Genomic DNA, 22,221 nt, shown 5'->3' with positions numbered 1-22,221 from the left:
CTTCCCTCAGCGTCCCCTTTCCGATGGCAGCAGGCAAGACTCCCAGCGCAGCGGGACCCACGGAGCGGGTTCCGCAAGAAGTAGGTTGATGACAGCAATCTCCAGCAGGTCAGAGCACAAGTACAGCGAGCTGCCCAATATGCAAAGGTATTATCAGACCGTTTTGTTGGATATTCTCTTGAGATAGTTAAATGGGTACAAAGCAATAGACATGTTTTTATTGATAAAATGATTCAGGAATCAGAAATTAGCCCACCAGTTTTTATAAAAGCCTCCAAATTACCAAAGAAGAGCAGATATACATTTTTACGAGATGTTGTAGCGCGGATGCTTGGTGTGAGTAAACTTCATAAGACACCCTTTGATGGGTGTCATTGTCGTTGCAGGAGGGTAGTTATCTCGGGCTCTCCTTAGCAGATGGTGAGGTGAGATTATGGAACTCTATAGGTTTTAAGATGTATGCCAACTTCTTTGTTCAAGGCAAATTTATCTCCTGGGAAGAATTAATAATGAGGAGTAAACATCAATGTGTACCACATTTCTTAATTTTCACCAGATGAAACATTTTTTGCAGGTCACAATAAAAAGTGAAAGTTATGACCTCCATATAATCAGCAGAGCTCTGGTGAAGAGCAGGTTGCTAGGAATAGGCGATTGGTATAGACGGGCTCTTAGATCTTTCCCACTGTTTGATTTAACTAGTTTTCTTCCCAGGGTAGAAGAGATAACACATTTCTATCTATAAGAGAGATTGGAATGCCATTGCAGAGATAGGAGATATATCCCTCCGGGCAGCAAATCTCAAAAGAACGTTATTCCTGTCTATATGGATAGCATTTTACACCCCGGAAATGTTGCATAAAATGAATCCAGTGGTTTCGAATGATTGTTTTCGTTGCAAACAACAAGGAGAAGGAGGTTGGCTTCACACTTTTTTTCTTGCCCTCATCTTGTTGATTTTTGGCAGAAGTTGTTTGAAGCCATCAGTCAGGCTACTGAGACAATAATACTCCCAAAGGCCACCCTTTCGTTATTTGGTGTCTCGAAATGGAGCTGTCAATTATCAAAAGGTCAACAACATTTCAATAGCAATGAGATTGCATGTTCTTTTAGCCCCCAGTTCTGGAGGACCATTAAGGTCCCGACAATCCATGACTGGAATGTGAAAATGTGTCACATCATGAAATTTGAGGAAGTGTATGCAAAGCGCGTGGGGGGGTTTAAAATATTTACTACTCTCTGGCAATATTTCAGAGACGATTGTGATCTGGATGAAACTACTATATGGTTCCCCTAATTCCTTTGGCATATTAGCCTTTTAGCTGGTCATATCTTTACTCTTCACGTCATTGCGTAGTTTTTGTTTGCTAATGCACTTTATTCATAAGGCACTCCTCATCTAGAAGTAATACATTTTATAAAGTAAAAATACTGCTAATTTAAAAAATTGAGTAGTATGAAAAGAAGCGTATGAGGAGTGAAGAAAACAAAGAAGGTTACAGGAAGGTTGGACAGAAAGGTCAGAAAAAGAAGGAAAATCAATGCAAAATATACATGTTCAGTAATCGGTATTTTGTAGTAGCACGATGGCACTTTAAGTCTGATTTGCACGTGTCTTTCTAAAGATGTAATAGTATATGTGAATGAAACAGAACAAAGATTTTAAACCTGGTGTTTTCGTCAATACTTCACTTTGCATTTTGTGGGAAGATATGTGTAGCAGTTTATATTTGTGAGTGGTACATTTTCATGTTTAACTGTCAGTTGCACGTTTCTCTAATAATTGCATTATTGTTTGTTTCTGGAGTAGAACTAATGCTATTACCTAGGCCACGCAGAATAATAGTGCACCTTGCACCTTTAATATTGCTTGTTTAGTAATCGATATTTTGGACTAGTACGTTTACACCATGATTGCTTTTTGCACATATCAGTATTCAAGGTTTATGGATTAGAACAGATGTTTTTAACCTGGTTTTATCGCTAATATCGTACTTTCTTCTTTGAGTGAACATGTTTAGTCATCGATGTGGTGTGCGCTCTAGTCTATGCGCGTGTACGCGATGACGCGTCACGCCATAGACCGGAGCGTCAGGAGCGCGCGCATGCGCAGAAGGGAATCAGTGCGAAGGCGCGAACACAGAAACGGCAGTTGGCGACCGGAGCTAGGCATAGTAAGACGCTCGGCGCCCTGGCTCTGCTACTTGTATTAATAAGCAATAAATCCTTGTTGTTCCTACAAAGGCTTGAGAGTGTACTTTCAGGGGGAAGAACCAGACATTACATTGGCGACGAGGCTGGCACGCAGAACACCACCGTGCACAGAGAGCTGGAGCTATACCCCCAAACAGCCCCTCATCAGCCAGAGGGACAGGACAACCACCAGCACGAGCGCAGGGCGTGGCAGCAGCGCAGAGATCACGAGAAGACCGGGAAACAGCGCAAACCACCAGGTCAGTGCTGCCCAAGGAAACAGAACCTACAGCCAGCACCCTGGCAACCAAAGGCACCACCCCCAAGTCAGAGGAAGAGACACAGGCAGATAACCCCACGCTGCCCACAAGAGACAGTACCCCAGGCAGTCCCAGGAGCCAAGGGGACGCAGCAGGGAGTGCAGGAGCATCCAGGGGTTCCATCCAGCCAGGTGCTCAGGTGGCAGACCCCAGAGGTGAAGCCAGAATGGCAAATCAAGCCTCAGCCTTGATGGCACCGGTGCCATTCCTGCCCAGACCGGGTGAGCCGCAGTTAAAATGGGAGGACTGGAAAGAATACTTCCTTAAATACATTGAAGCTCTGGAAGACGAGGCCGAAGCGGAATACACCCCGGCAAGAAGGAAGAGACTGTTGCTTCACAATTTAGGCCCTGAAGGGGCGAGGGTGTTCAAGAATCTAGTACCCAAGGAGAGGGGTGCAACAGAGACAGACGTCTTCAAGAATGCACTCGATGACTTGGACAGCTACTACCGTCCAGCAGTATGCGTCTCCATAGATCGCTACAACTTTCAGCAGAGAAAACAAGAGGTGGGAGAATCCATTGACGATTATGTGGCAGCCCTCCGACGCTTGGCCATCACGTGTCAGTATGGTGTTCTCCAAGATGAATACATAAAAGATCAGATCGTGATGCATACGACCAGCAGAGCCGTCCAGGACAAATTATGGGCGATGAATGAAACGTCTCTCAAGGAAGTGGTAGCAATGGTCAAGAAAGCAGAAATGTCTAAACGAGGCGCTGATGCAGCAAAACGGGAAAGCGTGCCGAGACAAATGATTAACAAAATTGATGAGGTACCTCAATCCAGTAACTCCAAAAGCAGATATGGAGACACGAGGAAAGACTCCAGAGGGTCGGGGAAACAGACGGGTCGCCCCAGCCCCGGCAGTAAGTTTGCGTGCTACAGGTGTGGCAGCACGGCGCACACAGCCCAGGACCAACGTTGTCCTGCGTTCCGTGCCAGATGCGCGTTCTGTGGTTTGACCGGCCATTTTGAAAAGGTGTGTCGGAAGAAGGGGTCAAAATCCTCCGTCAAGTGCGTAGAAGCAGCCACCGCGGACGTGAGCGGTGAGGATGACCTGGACGAGGGCGATTTGGTGCTGTGCATCGAAGACCAAGTGCTGGAGGTGGCAGGGAGGCGAAGTGATAAGCCCCGCACGGACATGCTCATTGGAGGGGTGAAAGTACACGTGGCGGTCGACTCAGGATCCCCCTGGACCATTGTGCAAAGGTCCATCTGGGAAGAAGATTTTGCACCGGTCGTGGGGCCGGATTTATGGCCTCCGGACATCAGGCCCATATCGTACACCGAGAACGCCATTCCCCTGGTGGGGTGCCGAGACTTTGAGTTTGAATTCAGAGGGAGGACAGCCACGTGCACCCTGTATGTGGCGGAAAGAGGCCCATCGGTTCTGGGATGGAGAGACGCCGGGGACCTGGGCATCATCCTCAACCCTGGGGGAAAGGAACAGATACTATTGACGGATGAGTGGCCCCTCCACAAAGACGAAGATTGGAGATCGGCATACCCTAAAGTTTTCGAGGGCACAGTGGGCAAACTGGACAAATTTGTACATAAAATGGTCCTCAAGGAAGGGGCAGTACCAGTTGTGCATAAAGTCCGGAATATACCCATTTCCACGAGCGGGTTGGTGCAACAAGAATTGATGAAACTGGAAGAGCAAGGCATTATAGAGCCGGTGGACAGTGCGGAGTGGCTCTCACCCTTGGTGGTGGTCAAGAAACCGAACGGCAAGGTCCGCCTCTGTGTGGACCTTCGTGAGCTCAACAAAAAGCTCGTCGTGGAGAGATTCCCACTCCCCAGAATCGAGGAGATGCTAGCCAAAACGAAAGGCGTCACCCACTTCTCCACAATAGACCTCACGTCAGCGTACTACCAGATAGAGCTGCACCCAGCGAGCAGGAAGTACACGGCCTTCATTACACCCTTTGGGTGTTACCAATTCAGGAGAATGCCCTTCGGCCTAGCATCCGCTGCGGCTGTGTTTCAGAAGCTGATGCACAGATTGTTCAAGGACATCTCAGGGGTGCAGTACTTTCAAGATGACATCCTGGTGATGGGCTCATCCAGAGGAGATCACGACAAGAAGCTGCATAGAGTCCTAGGGGTGCTGCAGAACAAAGGCATGACGGCAGAATGGAGTAAGTGCAGGATCGGGACCCAGGCCGTGACGTACTTAGGTCACGAAATAGGGACACATGGCATCTCACCGAAGGTACAGAATGTGGAGGCGATCAAAAATGCCAAGGCCCCATGCACCAAGGAAGAAGTGCGGTCATTCCTGGGAATGGCCGAGTATTATAGCAAATTCGTGAGACACTTTGCCACCAGAACACACAAAATGAGGCAATTGATCAGGGACAAGACAAAATTTGAATGGGATGCGGAGGCTCAACTTGAATCTGACACGGTCAAGGATTGCATCAGCCAGGCCATCCCACTACAAGGATACGTGCCCGATGGCAAGACCATAGTGACCACCGACGCGAGCGACAAAGGCTTGGGGGCGGTCTTGGCGCAAGAGAGAGAAGATGGGTCCACGGAGACGATCAGCTTCGCGTCGCGAGCACTATCCCCAACGGAACAGAGGTACAGTGTGATCGAAAAGGAGATGCTGGCGGTCACCTGGGCGATGAACAAGTTTCGCCAGTTTATTTGGGGCACCAGATTCAAACTCCGAACAGATCACAAGCCACTCGTGAAAGTCTTGACTTCCTCAGGCCACGATACAGCGACCCCAAGGATTGCAAAAATGACCTTGAAACTGCTGGACTACACCTATGACGTAGAATATCTGCCAGGAACACAAAACAGGGTCGCTGATTACCTCAACCGGGCTGCGGCCATGGAGAAGGCGCCGGAGGAGGCCCAGGACAAGGAAGAAATGGTTGCCAGCATGGAAGACCATGAGACGTCGATCAGTGCCCAGGAATGGGAAGCCGCCTACGAAAGGGATGAGGAGAAAACGGAGGTAAAGAGACACCTCACCTCCGGCTGGCCGGACAAAAAGAAGCTGGCAGAAGGAGTGCGGAGGTTCTTTGAGATGAGGGAAGAACTCTCCATAAGTGATTCGGGGATATTCTTGTATAGAGGTGAGAGGGTCATACCCCCGGACTCCCTAATACCCAAACTGTTGATGCAACTGCATGAGGGTCATTTGTGCATTGTGAAAACCAAGGCACGAGTTAAGCAGATGTACTGGTGGCCGGGTATGGACGCACAAATTGAAAGACAAGTGAGGGAGTGTGGGCAGTGCCAGGGAGCGGACAAGGTGTTACGTCCACTCAGACCAGCACTGGGCAAGTTCGACACCCCACAAGGTCCCTGGGAGAATGTAGCTATAGACATATTGGGGTCCGTCCTGGACAGCAGAGGAGTGAACAAATACATATGCGTCATAATGGACAAGTACTCCAAATGGCCCGAAGTGGACATACAAGAATCCATGGAAACGGACACAATTCTGAAATTCCTGACGTCCGTCTTCTTGAGAGAGGGTATACCCAAATCTGTTCTCAGTGACAATGGTCCACAGTTTGTATCGGACAAATGGGTCCGGTTTATGAGGAGGAATGGGATTGAGTCGAGGCACACAGATGTTTACCACCCCGCCTGCAACGGCCAAGTGGAGCGGTTTAACCGCGTGCTCATGGGATCCATACAGGCGGCTATCTCACAGGGCAAAGACTGGGAGACGGAAGTCATGAGCATGCTGTGGGCCTACCGGATCACCCCCACGGCCGTGGGGTACAGCCCGTTCCAGGTACTAAGGGGTCGACATCCCTTCACAAGGGACAACGTAGTGTGGAGGGAAAAGACCATTACCAGCAAGTGGTCCCCTGCAGTGGTGCAGCACAACCTGGAGAAGGCCCAGAAGATCTATGCCTCCCACTACAACAGACGACGAAATGCGAGGGAATCAGGGCTGGAAGAAGGAGAGTGGGTCAGGGTCAGACTCCCTACCATGCAAAGGAAAGGTGAAAGTAAGTTCAGCCAGCCCTTACAGGTCAAGGAGGTGCGAGGGAGAGCGGCCCTCCTCAGCGACGGGAAGGTATGGTCCCAAGACCGCATGGCCAGAGTTAACAAGATAATAGTGTGGCCCAAAACCGAGGAGGAAGAGATACGGTTGGATGGCCAAGAAGCAAGACCCCAACAGGAGCACAATGCGGTAGACCAGTGGGAAAGTGCAGAAGTGGACAATGAGATAGAGGCGCCCAACACTGAGTCCACCGACAGAGAAGAGGCACCAGCGGAGGCAGTACAGAGAGGAGATTCGAGAGTTGGTGAGAGATCACGAGGTGAGACGGAGGTGGAAGAAGACATGCCGGTAAGACACACCCGCAGTGGCAGGCCTGTCACTGCGCCCTTGCGTTACAGAGACTTTATAATGGATGGACAATAGGGTGGGTCACCCCCTGCGCCCCTCATAGACACTGACTTTTGTCCCCCGGACAACCAGCAGCTGGGGGGGGAATGTTATCCTGTGTATATTAAAAGGGGGGAGATATGTGGTGTGCGCTCTAGTCTATGCGCGTGTACGCGATGACGCGTCACGCCATAGACCGGAGCGTCAGGAGCGCGCGCATGCGCAGAAGGGAATCAGTGCGAAGGCGCGAACACAGAAACGGCAGTTGGCGACCGGAGCTAGGCATAGTAAGACGCTCGGCGCCCTGGCTCTGCTACTTGTATTAATAAGCAATAAATCCTTGTTGTTCCTACAAAGGCTTGAGAGTGTACTTTCAGGGGGAAGAACCAGACATTACAATCGATATTTCTGAGTAGTACGTTTACTTCCTTAATTGCCAATTATACATGTTTCTTCTAAGATTGTGATAGTGATCACTTCCGGAGTAGAACAGCTGTTACAAACTAGGTCATGCCGAGATTACTGCACTCTGCACTTTAAATACTGACTGCACCTTGTACCCTCCCAAGTCAATAACGAAAATTCTTAGGCGAATTGAATTGGATTGGATTGGACTGTGATTGGATTGAAGTGAATTTTGAAAAGATTCTTCTTTCTCTTCTCTTTGTCTTATTTTATAAAACTCCTCAATGTATTTATGTTTTTTTCTACTCAATAAAAATATTAGAAAACAGAAGTTAGTGCACTTCAAATAAATACATGAGACTTAAATTATACCCTTAGATAATTGCTCATTATGTTCAAAACATATCAACAACCTGTCTTAGATGTAATATAGAGAATGCAGATTTCTTTCACCTTGCATTGTCCTGCCCAGGAGTTGCAAGATTGGGGAAGGGAGTGTCAGGTTCGGAAATATTTGAAACTGTAAGTGTAATGACAAATTAGAATTTACCGAGAACTTAGCTGGTGACATTTCTAGGATATGTTGTAGATGCCCCAAAACACAGAGGGCAATGTGTGTCAATTTTCAATGGCATTGCTACTGGCCAAATGTAGTCACTATGAGATGGATGGGTAAATATTCCCTCATGCATGACAAATAGATCCTGAACTTGGTTCAGTGTAACAAATTATCTAAACACACTCGGGCATGCTACACCCTGCTTCTTGGGGCCCATTGAAGTCATATGTGATGGCAGTGATACAGAGACAATTCATTATTCCATAATGATGATAAACATGCTAACCAAAGGTGCTGTAATAGTATGACAGGAGCACCATCGGCGGCAATAGACCATCTATGTTAGGTGAATGAATTTGGAAACAGCACAAATGATTGGCTATGGTAATGCGATAGGTTGACCATTAGAAGCAATAGACTCTCTCTGTTATATGAATGAGTTAGGAGATAGCACAAATCTTTGGTTAAGGTAAACTGATAGGATGACTATTGAAGGCAATGGATTCTTGATGTTATATGACTGGATTGAGAGAACACACAAAATCACAGACTATGGTGATGTGATGTTTAGATGAAGGGCGATTTATTGAAGTAAGATTCGGTCTTAAAGGAAATTCCTCTTTGGATGGTATTGTACAATTCATTTGTATAAACGTGTAGACAGGATCCTTTTTCAAATTAAAATGTGCCAGATTAACAAAAGGGTTTCAATAACAGGCCTGTGCCAGCAGGTTTTTCACTGGTGACCAGACTGCCACTTTCATATTGATAATGCCGATATCTTATTTGATCCACTTAGATCTTCTTACATAATTCAGTCAAATTGTTATTGTTTCACTGCTCCCTTCCTCTTAATTAATTAATCAATTTCAGAAATCACAAAACACTCATGGCTGGTATAGCGTGCTTTAAAATTTGTCAATAAAATAGAATTTTGTATTGGCCCAGTACTCTACATAATGCTAGAGACCAGGGGTCAAAGTGTTTTGTGTGTCAACTTCAGTTCACCATTTGCGATGGCTAATTCACATAATAACAATTTGCATTTAAATTCATTATTTATAACTTTATTTCATGCGGGTTCCCTGTAGCACTGATCATACCATTGTGGGAGTTGGACAACTGTAGCAGAACAAAAAAGCTTGAGTTGCTTGAGCTGAAAATTGCTGATAATTGCAACATAATAACGTACAAACTGGATCAATGAGGAAACATCGCAACAAAAAAAAGGTGAGACTACATTACGCACAAATTGTCCTCGTAAAAATGGTGATTACCTCATATAGTAGAATTTTGCCAAGATCAAAGATGGCAAAAATTCAAGAAAAATTGACTTTTGATGGGCAAATTATATACAAATAGAGGTCAAATTTTGCTTAGTAATACCAATCAGCAGGGCTTTTAATAGTACCATCATTTTCCAGGTCTCCAAATGCCCATCAGTTAAACTGACAAAAGCAGTAGAGTTATTTCCCTTAGCTTGTGCAGAGTCAACCATTTGGAACATTGTGACATAGAAAATTTACCCTTGTAGATAATAAAATATGTAATGAGTACTAACAAATGAATTGAGCAAATATATCACAGTCACTTGTGGCTGCCAAACTCTAATTATATTGACTCTGTCTTGACTTCGTAGTTCAATAAAAAAATCAATACTTTACTATTTTTAGCCCCTTTTGTACTTCTTAGTCAATTACATGGTGTTTGTTCATATTTGGTCATTTTGAGGCATTGCTTATCCATGCATTATCTTATAGAATATACGTGTAAATGGGTGTACATACCCTTCTGTAATCAGATTGTATTGAGGAACTGAGCTGAGATTGGCAACTGGAGCGGCAAACAGTGACTTCACCAGCATTGAGAATTGACTCTCGTCCAGATCTGGCACCTCCACGATGAGGAACACCTGGTCTCCCACGTACAGAAGATCTGATGCCAGCACAGGATCTTGCTGAGCTGAATCTCTATAAAGAGACATCTGGGCTGAGAAACTTCCATAGCCTTTCAGTTGATTTGAGAATGATGTGCTGAAAGGAGGGAAAGAAGTGTATGGTTCAGCAAGCACCAAGTGGGAAGATGGTAGACGGGGCAACTTTGCAAAAGGTTTACCCTCATGAAACTCAGTACTGGGCAACATTATTTCAATATGCAGTCAACTCAGGATATAGCCATCTAATAATGACCACAGCCACCAACAAAATGTCCATAACCCTGCAACCTCTTAAAAGGTCAGACTACATAGCCCGGCTTTTCCAGCAGCCGTGTAGAGAAACCCAATAACAACTATTCTCTAGGTGGGTGGACTGGATTTCTTCCTAAAGAAATACATTTTTGTGAACTTCTGGGTGTCTGCTCACATTAAAAACAAAGGGCTGCAGTCGTACTTCGTTTTAATTTATATGAAGCCAACATGTTTCATTGCCTAACACTACTTATCGGCAACTTCTGCAGGGCAAAGGGTTAGTCCACGCCACACTGTGACTTCACAGCTCTAATACCTTAGTATTAATCAATAAAACATGTCGGCTTCATATAAATTAAAACGAAGTACGACAGTAGCCCTTTGTTTTTAAATGTGAGCAGACACTCAGCAGTGAATAAAATGGGCCATAGTGCTAGGGGTTGTCTACCTCGTTTTTAGTGGGTTAGAACCATACAATTCATGAAGGGGTCAGGTTTATTAGATTTTTCACCAATTGAGTTGGACACATTATCTGCTCATTTATTTTTCAGTGGAAAGGTAACGATGATGATAAGTGGAACACACTGATGAGTACCTATCAGTAGTTTCCTGGCGGTTGTTTCCGTGAGGCACCTTCCCACTTTTCACACACTTTTCATGATGAATGGTTGTTAAGAACCGGTGGTGGAGTCATAGACACAGGCAGAATTGTTGTTTTTTAGGAAGAAGATAGGAACACCCTGTAAGTACAGCAGAAGTATTGCATGTACTATAAGTATACTCACCAGGAAGGGAGGCAGGTGATGTTCAGGACACTCTATCAGATACAGAGCAGGTTTTTTGTTATGAATACTTGTGAGTGGAGGGCAACCTGCGTCTTTTCCCTCTTAGCTCCTGTATGTAATGGATCAGAAAAAAGGTACCAGAACATTTTGAGGAAACTTTTTGAGAGTAGGCAGGTAACTCTGTCAGGGAGGTTGCAGCGTACAGATTTTAGAGTCACTTCAGCCTCCAGATTGCACTGCTTGGAGGAAACAGTGATGTTGTTAAGTTTCCAAGCCTACATTTAAGGAATGGGAGCAGGGCACGCCTCCAAGCTGTTTCAGCCTGCCTTAACAGAATGAATCTCGTGTCAATAGCTGGGAGCTGCCATTATGTTTCTGTGCCACTTGAACCATACAGCGAAATACCAGCCACTCACAGTCCGGCAAAGTTCCTGGTTTTCTTTATAAGTGACAGCTACAACATTCAAAAACGCTTAAGAGGGTGGGGTAAGGGTGGCGGCCAGTGAACTTCTTACATGAGGAGGAGTCCAGCCTGTCCCTACAATCCGTGCCTAATTGCCAGATCCGTTACCTTGTTAACTCAGACGATAACATTTTCTCCCAGTAACACCCTGTGCCTGACCTGCTGCTCGGCGGTCAGTGTCGAAAACTGAAGAGTGATCACGTTCTAAATAAAAAGGCATGCACATATGTACCCTTTCAGACGGAGCTCTAGGCCTAGATCTGTCCAAGAGGCTAATGCAATGCTATGCACTGAAACTGACTATTCAAAAAGCCGTGTGGCTGGGTCCAGTTGCTCACTACTCGGTCATTCAATCATATAAGTTTGAGGCTACTGTAACCTTGGTTCATGTCATAACTGATCTTGTGGTTTTTCTAAAAATAAATGTATGACTGACAGGCCAAGGCCCTGAGAATAATTTTTTGAGAAATTAATTTTTATTTATTATTTATTTAGAAGTTTTCTATAGCGCTAACAAGACCCGAAGGTAGCAGAGCGCTTTACAGTAAAGGCATGAAAAGGTGGACAAAAAGACAAGTAACAAATAAAGGTGATCATCAAATGACAGTTCGTACAGTAGGACTTCTTGGCAATAGGATACTGAGTTCTTATTTGCCTATCTAGGAATACCCATAACTCTTGTAGGACCAACCAGTACAAAACAGAAGGGAAATTTCACGATGAACATTAGAATGCGTTAATGACTTCAACAAATTCAAAATCATTTTAGATAAAATGCACAGATTAGGGGAACAAATTGATAGCTCATTAAACACGAGCGAAAATATATGACGTGCATGAAGGCAAATTAATGACTTACAAGATGTCAGATTTATGTCATATACAACCACAACATTCATGGTTTATATGTAAGGAGGGCAATTTCATGAAATGAATCCGTTTATTTAGGAAACAACACACCTGTGAACCATTTAACACTGTGTACTTAGTAACTATAAAATAAATAGACAGACAATACTCTTGTTCACAATCACACATTTACAAAGCGTTAAAAGTCTATAGTGCAGGGACTTGTTACTGGCACCCAGGGGCTATTAAAAACTTGGTTAATATATTGGAACACACAGTAGAGAACTTACACCTTTGGAAAGGGAATGAACTACTGTGTTTCGCTTCCTTTTTACGTACCCTACAATCCAAAGCTAAAAAACCTCCTCCTAGGAGAATAACTACTAAAATCCCTTCTGACCTTTATTATTTAAATATAAAAATAAACAAATTGGTTAGGGATCAGTACCTCTCCTTTATCCCTGAACGTAGTAAAAGGATAACTCTTTTAAGAAGAAGGAGAAATAGGATAAAGGCCAGACTAAAACGAGATAAAGAAGATACTATCTGGGTTAAACTCCGTGAGGCATCCAGAAGTGGGCAGGCCAAGACCTTCTGGTCTATAATCGGAGAAGGATGACAAAGATCTAGACCCTTACCGATATCCATTAGTGAGCAATCTTGGGTTGATTTTATTCAGCATCTGTATAGTGGCAATAATGTGACGTTTGACCCAGCGAAGCTACAGGAGAATTCGTTACCTTATGGTCCTCCCTCTGAATTGGAAATTGTTTCCGCAATCAAGGGCCTGCGCACATCAGGTGTAATGGGCCCTGACGAAGTCCCCATTTCTGTTTTAAAATCTCAAAGTGCATTGTGGGGAAAAATGTTATACCCAGTCTTTAGATTCTGCTTTACCAGTGGCATTGTTCCATATTCCTGGAAAGGGAGTTTATTGGTTCCCCTCTTTAAAAAGGGGGCAAGAGATTTACCTAAAAACTACGGACAAATAGCCCTCCTAGACGCCACTGGTAAGGTTTTTGCGAAATGTTTACTTAATTCCCTAAATGATTGGGTATCTTCTAAAGGAATATTACCACTTGACAGACTGGCTTCAGGAAACAACATGGTACCCTAGATAATCTCACGACTCTCCAGATTCTGGCAGAAAAATACATCAAAGTCCGTGGAGGAAATATATATGGTGCTTTTATTGACTTCTCCACGGCCTTTGACAAGGTTGATAGATCTTGGTTGTGGAGTAAGTTATTTGATTTAGGGATGCCCTCTAGTTTGTTAAGACTAGTTATTGCCCTACATACAGATACTTGGTGCAGAGTATTAATGGGAGGAGAGAGAGGACTATCTAGGGTTATTCCCACGATTAATGGACTTAAACAAGGATGCCTGTTGGCTCCTTTGTTGTTCTCTTTATACATAGCAGATCTCCGCCAGGCTTTATTATTATCTAAAAATGGCATTTCCCCAGTTTTAGGGGGAACCCCAATAGTATGCCTAATGTACGCCAATGATATTTTAATTTTGGACCTCGCCCCAAAAGGTTTGAATGGTCGACTACATGCCCTGAATACCTATGCTGAGGCTCATTTTCTAAAAATAAATATTTCAAAAAGTAAAATAATGTGTTTCCGGGGAAGGAAAAAATCCAATTATGACAATTATCTCTGGTCTGTTGGGGGTGAAAGACTAGAAGTAGTCAAATCCTATCCTTTCCTTGGAAAGGTTGTCACGAGTAATCTAAGTGACATAGCACATATTGAGAATAATAGCAGGAAAGCTCTTGCTCAAGGGAAGAGCCTTGTTTCTCTTTACAAGGCGACAGGTAGAAGGCACTTCTCCCTATTGCTCGAGGTATTCCGAGCAAAAATCCCTGCATCCCTTATGTATGGACTAGAAATAGTGGATATGACAAGATGGGAGTTTCTGGATTCCATTGAAGGAAAAATATTACGCATCCTCACCTCAGTAAGCACCGCGAATTCCACGTCTTCTTTGAGACAGGAATCCGGATTGCGTAGTTCCTGGGCCCAAGCAGTTGCGAGTGTGGTGCGTTGGATATTTAACTTAGCTAAAGGAATGCCGGGTACATTGAGGCATCTCATAAAAAATGAACTGTTGGGTACTTTTAATGCTTATTCCCTAATTGTAAGAAATTTTCGACAAGCTGTTGCATTATTACAGTTAGATGAATCAGATCTTTTTTCATTTTCCACGGTCCAATTAAAATCGATATTAAAATCGGCTTCCTGGGAGCTAGGTTATAGAATAGACAGAGGGAAGAATAAAATGAAGAGAGGAATGCTCCATTCCAGTGGGTTTTTGTCTAATGAACAAACCTCAGCTATACATATCCTGGAATCTCCCCCATGGAGTTCGGCGTTTCATCCTTTTGTTAAGGCAAAACTTACTCCCTTTGAATTGTCTTTTATCTAAATGGTATGGCCGTTCCGACATATGCGACTTTTGTAATACCAATTCCCAGGATGTGTATCATGTCATTTTTGTATGTCCGGCACTTATGGTATTTAGACGCAAATGGTTAAGACCTATGTGTTTGCAAATGGGTATCCTTACAGCCTCTGATTTTATTGAAGCAATGTTTAACCCTCCAAATGAAATGTTTTGTTTTAAATTGTTTCATTATTTTAAATGCTTCCTACCGTTATATTGACAAACTGACATTATACCTTTCTATGATATTTTATTGTTTACTGCTTGTTTGAATTTTTATGTGGACCTCAATTGAGTTCCGATATCATAAATAAATAAACTTGAAACTATAGTGCAACCATAGACAATCAGCACATAAACAATTATTTCACAAAATTGTGCTACAGGAAAAAGGAGTCAGGGGATGTTGGGGTAGGAGGGGCTTCCAAGAGCTCTGAGGCGTGTTTGTAGGCAGAGACCCACGAGAGGGCGGAAAACTCTTACCTGGTGGTTGGAAGACCTACCTGGGGATCTGGAAGTGGTGAAGGAGTGAGACGGAGATCCGCGATATTGGTGTGGTGGTAAATTAGGTGAGGGTCTATAGGCCACTGTGCCTGGACACAGTATACCACACCCCTCCCCATGGCTGGTGAGAAAGCCACCATCACCACAGTGCCTATGAGGCGCTGTACAGCAGAAAGGCTTATAGCAAGGAAAGGAGTTACCACTGCACTCCTGAATCATGCAAGGGAGATACTGGAAAAGAGATGTGCCTGAAATATTGATTATGTAGAGTCTGACAGCCCATGGACCTACGATGTCACCCATGGTGTCTTTCTAATCAGGCCAACTTGGAATGGGGAGGCCACAGAGACAGATATCCTGCTTATAGTAAATTATGGTGGCACTGTAAATAGTGTCATAGGCATACTGGGTGCTGTGTTTCTCTGTGAGGAAAGTAAATGCAAGCAATAGAGGACAGTGAGCAACCTTCATGAAATTGAAAGTGCTAAATGGACATGGACTGAGTTAAAGTCTGCGATCCATTGAGACATTTAGACGTCTGATGACAGACATGCCCCCGTAGTGTGAGGGTAGGCAACCCAGTTAAGCTTGCTAGACGGCAATGACTGCTCAATTGTTTACTATGTACAAGTATCAGTTTCACAGGTAATTAGAGCACCATAAAAATGGAAACCTATATTTATTGCAAAGAATCAACTATTAAGGGAAACAAGGGAGGCTGTTTGAGATAAAGCGATAGCTCTCAATAAAAGCTCACAGCTCACAAAGAATGATCTATTGTCTATCAAACCTTTAATGTTGATTTGGAAAATCACTGGCAGATGGTCTGGTTCACCTTAAATCCAACTTGGGGATTAAAAACATTTAACTGAAAAAATGAAATGCCGGTCATAGATCCTGGATATGAGAAGCAGATCAGATGATTCAGTCAGATAACAGCTATGTGTGACAAACTCATTCGTGACACTGAAAAACCCAGGTCAAACTTTCCACAGAGAAATGCGAAGATCGTAAGAATAGATTGTGATGAAAAAACATCATGACCATGAAGCTGAATGAGCAAGCAGAAGAGGAGAATAGCAATGGCTGTGTTCAGGTCCACTTCAGAAAAATGTTAGAGAAAGATGACTCATTTCCAATTAGTCTCAAGCATAAAGGCCAAAGAAAAAATCAAATAAAACCACTAACTGCCCACACTTGTAAAGTAGTAAACTCTTCAAGAAGCAAGATAACACATTTGAATACTTTTTGAGAAAGTAAGGTGCAACTCTTTCAACACAGCTGCTTTTAAGTTGCTGAATGGAGAGCTTACTGTAACAAGTAAGCATTCGTGGAAAAACAGATACAATACCAATGAGCAGTGGCGGCTGCTACCAGGCAGCAGTAGTGAGGAGGGGGTTTAAAAAAAAAAAGATCACTTACCTGCGGGTCGCCGGGTGGCTGGCTGGGTCAGCCGCCGTCTCTCCTCTGTTCTCTTCCTTCTGTGTCAACAAGAAGCACCCAGGCTCCCCTAAGCCAACCACAACACTGCAGTGCAGTGTTGTAATTGACTGAGCACCGTGGTTCGGCACTCACACAGGGACTGGAGGCCTGGGGATGTTTTCTACCCAGGCTTTACAATACAGCCAGTGGAGAACATGCAAAGTGCTTATGACTGTTTGGCCGGCCCAAGACAGTCATGTGCACTTAAAGAGTGCCCCAACTCCTCCTCCCTGCTCAGCCACGCCTTGCAAAATAGTCTTAGCACAGAAAAATAAAACTATAATAACCTTTTTGCAGTGCTGAAAAGAAGTGGGGTGACGCTACTCCGCCTTAACAGAGGAGCCGCCCCTGCCAATGGGCCTTCCAAGAGGGTCTGAAATTTAAAAGGATAAAAGCAGAAATTGCAGTCTCATCTATTGACTTGATTAAGAAGACAATGGGCATCTGTAATGAAGATGAGTAAGGCTGTGGCACTAAATAAAGAAGATAAGCTCATCGACTGGGTAGCAAGTGGGACTTCATGTCAGCAGATACTGAAGAATAATCACATTAAATGACTGGGAGATACAGCAAAAGATACAATAGAATCCAGAACTATGAAAATGAAGCTGTTTGAACTCCCAGGGAGACTTTCTGTGTTGAAGAGAATGAGACCCACCAAATGAGGTAAGTATAAAGGCAGACTTGAAATGTTGATTACAGGTGCCAGCATCTTGGGGAAAAAAACATTGTAATTATGGCTTGGTCATAATGATTACTCGAGAAAGGGTGCCAGAAGTGTGACGAATGGTTTGCATCTTGGCAAAGACAGCAGTATGTCCTGATACATCAATGTATTCATGAATTCGGGCCATAAATAATCAGGCCTGACTCTTTACAGACTGTGGCAATAAATGAGATTATAAAATCCAGATTTTATTTTCTTACAGGATATACATCTAAGGAGAAAAGATCAGAACAGTTTGAAGCATAGGGACTACCCAATCCTGTTCTTTGCATCACATTCTTCGAAGACAGCCATTGAAGCCATTTTAGTAAAGAAGAATGTGCGCCAACAAAGTATCATCTCAAACAGGGAGACAAATACCAGAGAGATGCTTGGTAAGAACTGCTGCTTGGCATAACTGATCAGTGATCAATATATTTATGGACCGACCTTGGGTCAGGACATACACATACAGGAGGATCCTGTCTGTGCAGTTTCAATTGATGGAGGCCACATTAGATATAGGAGGGGACTTTTGCTTTGTCAGGAATGTTACACTAATTCAATTCAGTTGCCTGGGTCTGGGGGCCATAGCAGCCAGTGGGAAGTTTTGTAGAGTAAAGGGTGTTATGGGTCTTTTGGGTATATGGTGCCACCTCCTTCTTGCAGATATTGATTTTTGTTTCTTCAGTCGGTTCATAGGTTATACATCAGAATCCATTACCTTTGTGACAGCCAAAATATACTGAGAACATTTAAAAGACAGACCTGGGCACATAAAGTCAGGAAGCCTACCAACTTAAAGACCCGCTCCACAGAAAGGAGCTTAGCACACAGGCACAGGAATTTCTTTATCGCCATCATCTAGGATGCCTTGAAAGTATATACTAGGGGTACAGCCACAGCTCTTAAGTACACAGCAATAGAGAGTACCTTGTAATGATGGACAAAGTACTGAGAGAACCTTGCAAATGTGAAGAAGCCACAGTATTGTGAAAGTTAAACAATGGCAAATACAGTGCTAGAAATTAATAGTATGAAAGGGTATCTATCCCTTCTGGAATTGAACAAGGAAGAAAGGACACTTTTTAGGCCTAAACAAGATTTTATTACAATGAGAATAAGTTTGGCCATAAACTGGATCAGCAATTAAGGATACAATAGAGTAAATTTCACATACAAGAAACTAGGACAGCAAAAAGAAGTTTGTATAGAAGAGGGGGCGAAGGCAGAAGCAGTCTAAGAACCTGATGCCCTCAGTTTCCCTTTCCCTAACAACCTTTAGTAAAATTGTAAGGGAAAGGGAAACTGAGGGCAGCAGGTTCTTAGAGGACTGCTAACTTGAGCAGTTGATAGATGTGCAGAGGCCTAAAGAAGAAGCCGAAGTAGGAGATGCAATAAAGTCTCTTTAAACAGGGAAAATTGTCTAGTGCTGATGGACTTTGCATGATTTTGTAAGACTTGTAAGGAGTTCAATCTTTAACACTGGTACTGAAGAGTTGGAGTCACACTCACTATGGTGGAGGCAAACATTTGTAAGCATTGAGGACTCCACCCGCTATTTGGGGATGCTATCCATGCTGAAGACTAAAATGTGACCAGCTACAAGTAGCCCTTAGTAGGGCCAATACCAGATGAAAGATACTAGAGATAGAGAATGACAGTGATTAAAATAAGCACCTTCCAAGACTCATTGTCTAAGCATTACCTGTCCTGATTCCTAGGGAAGAAATAGGGCATATGTCAAAATAACTTCAGGACTTTATTGGGGGATTGGAGTGCATTCAGGAAAATTATGGGGGCTTCCACATCCCACAGAGGATTGGAATATTGACATGCAGGTCAGGTAAGATTATTGCAGTCAAGGACCATGCAGGAAACAAAAAATGGGGTCTTGTGGATAGAGCTGTGGCAGAGCAAGCATTGTGTGCCTACTTAAGCTGTGAAACCATGTCACCTGTTGCTTGATTATGAATTTACCTTAAAGAAATCAAAATACAAGAGGCATTTTACAAAACAGGAACATTTTGGTTTCATTAAATGCAGAAGCAGGAGAGTCTCGACAGACTGCATCGGAGGAAAGATTCTGAGTGTTCAAAGTTTTGACTCGTTTTATACACATTTTGCGAGGTACAATAAAACAATTTCTGCATTCTTGGAAAGCATCTCAGTTGTAAATTAACAGGGTTGGGCATCTGAAAAGGACACAGCTGGCTCTCGACCTCAGGGAGAGCTAGTGTGAGCCAGTGTGATTGTGTCCAGATGTCTGGCAGAAGGAACGCGTGATCGCTTCGTGTGGTGTTCATGTCGTGTCCTGGTCTGCTGAGCGTTGCTATCTATATGTGATATCTAGCTTTGTGGTATTTTGGGGGAATGCGAGCCTCTGGCCAAATGTGTTGAATTGGGGCCAATTGCCACGGACCTCTTTATGGTTCAACTAAATATCTGTGAGATCAATTAAGGTTTTCCCTGTGGCGAGAACTTGTCTATACTGTAAGAGAGACCCTACCTGTGATCTGTTATTCAATGTGAGTCGCATGGCCCGTTCGACCACGAATCTCTGATTCAGGAAAAAAAAATCCAGTTCCAGGTTTTCACGCTGATCGCCGCAGCAGCAGTAGCAGTTTGGCAGTTGATTGTGTGGGGAGAAGCCAAACTGACAGCTCACGGCCCTTGGTTACTTCCCTCCCTGCCCTCCACGGCCCTCCCCAGCCCACAGCCTGCTCCTGTTCTGCAGCTGTCTCCACAGAGCAAATCAGTGGGCCCACACAACATCAGGCACACCCCGGGAGACCCCGGTAAACACCGGGAAGCTGAACGGAGGCGGCAGAGGCGGTGATTTTGGAGAAGAGGCGGGAGGCCGGGCAAAGGTAATAAGCACAACAGGCAAGCAAGCAGTGCGCTGCGAGGCACACAAGCAGGCAACTAGTGGGTTTCAAGAGTGCGAGAGTGTGGCCTCCCTTAGCAGGAGGCCACAGAGTGAAGTGCCTGAGAGTGTCCGTAGAGGCGGCCCAACTAGATTGGGTGCGGCTTGCGGCCCCCAGAATGCCCTGCTCTTGCACCTCCCCTCCTCACACTGCTACCCAGCTTGAGACCGGATCAAGCTGCACCTGCTCCAAGCAACTTCGCAGAACCCCCCCACCCCAACCGCAGTCTTACTCATCCTCCATCTTCTCCCCACTAGGGGTGGGGGCAGCGGGGAAAGCAGTCAGGGAAAGTCAGAAGTGCACCCCAGCCAAAGGGCAAGGAAAAGGCCAAAGAGGCTGTACCCAAAGATCACCCAGGTATGAACTCCCCAGGCTCTTGTCCTTCAGTTAAAGAAGACAAACACTGGCGGCTAGAATCAGGAGTCTTATCGGACACAACCCCAACAAATGCCAGCAACTGAGGCCATATCAAAAACACCTACAGCTGCGACTTCAGAAGCAAAATGGGGAGGCAGTACCAAAGCCACTTCTGTAGTCCCGATTAGGCATCACTCAGTACCAAACAGGCACTGATTTCGGACTTTTTAAAAGTTGTAATAAAATCCACTTCTGTTAATCGACACTGCAATGACCTTATAGCCCCTAAAGCAAGAGATGAAATCAGTATCAGCTCAGGTTCGGTGAGTGAGGCCACTACAAGTGCTCACATCGAAAAAAAAGGAGAAGTTCCCAGTCACCTCAGTGATTGGGCTGGGAAGCTTGACACAAAGCAACCAACGCAGTTCTAAGCCTCCAACTCTTATCATCCAAAGCTCACCTCCTACCAGAACTCAGACAATACCAAAACAACCAAGTTTTTGAGGCACAAATACTCCACCACTACCCTTCTGTTGATCTTCTCAATCAGCAGACATTATTTTCAATTTCACATGATAAATTCAGCCCCCAAAACCTTAATGAACGGGCCCCCGCCAACCAGACGACCACAAATACCTTGAATTTTATTGGGAACTCAACAAAATCTCAAGGCGCCGTACACACTGATGCTCAGGAGTCTGACTTCTCTAATATTAACACAATCAATTGCGATAAGCCCAGCTTCTCTTCGTTCTTGTTGGAAGTGCCAGCAAAACAACAAAAGGGCCAGAACCCCTGCCAGGCCAATCCACAGGAGGAGTGGTTTCTTTACCCTGATATGCATGGTTTAACCGACTTGTTGCATTCCTTCCAAAGAAGGGAACAACTTAGCGGGACACCGGGTCTTTCACATGCTCCCCTGTCAGCATGTTCAAACTACTGGGAACACAACGCCCAGGTATTTCCAGCTGAGCCAGACAGTCTTCCAGCCTCGCCAGCCTGGCAGCTTTTGTTACAAACAATGGACACAATCGTCAAAGAAATGACTTACCATGCTGATAAGCTGGATACCCAAGTGGACTTCCAAAACATCCTAGCAATCCATATTCAGGGGGTGGAACAGAAACTGCATAGTTTCAATGAGATGAACTTGAGTGTGCAGCGAGACCGGGAAACATCTTACCAAACGTCCCACTGCCACTTGATAGATTGTAATTTTCCTGCTAATGAAGTTGTGAATATGTTAGCCTAATGTGTAATGGCTAAGCTTTTGTCTTATTTTTGCCTTCTAAGTTAGAAGACTTGCTGTAGTACATTGCCTTCTATCTGTTAGGTTCCCATTATTGATATTTTTGTATACTTTCCTATAAGAGAGAGAAGCTTGTCTATGACAGACAGATTTCTGATGCTGACATTTGCTCTGCAGCTCCAATGTCTAATGGTACAGTTTTCCCCCCCTCCCTTATGAGCATATGCCCTGGAGTAGCAGAGCTTCGGCTCTGTGGCCTTGAGGGGTGATAACAGTGTTGCCTTTGCAGGTGCAGATGCCTCATGTATGAGTTCATTGTTCACCCTCTGCTGAGCCCAGTACTTTTCCAGTCTGGGCGTGGTTTTACTCTGCCATGCTATGTGATAATGTATTACTGTGATGAGAGGAGTCAGT

The 22,221-nt window shown here is 44.4% G+C and overlaps 1 protein-coding gene across 1 annotated transcript in view; it reads right to left on the bottom strand.

The window, feature by feature from the left end:
* Nucleotides 1-22,221, bottom strand: part of LOC147733072 (uromodulin-like) — a 236,180-nt gene that overhangs the window by 61,638 nt on the left and 152,321 nt on the right. The window contains exon 6 of the mRNA XM_086958915.1: nucleotides 9,634-9,879. Coding sequence (XP_086815041.1) covers nucleotides 9,634-9,879 — 246 coding nt within the window. The remainder of the gene's footprint in view (nucleotides 1-9,633; nucleotides 9,880-22,221) is intronic.

This window comes from Lissotriton vulgaris, chromosome 2_1 (assembly GCF_964263255.1).
Source record: "Lissotriton vulgaris chromosome 2_1, aLisVul1.2, whole genome shotgun sequence".
Lineage (NCBI taxonomy): Eukaryota > Metazoa > Chordata > Amphibia > Caudata > Salamandridae > Lissotriton > Lissotriton vulgaris.
Note: the sequence above shows the minus strand (reverse complement) of the source record. Positions and strands in the feature narration are given on the sequence as shown.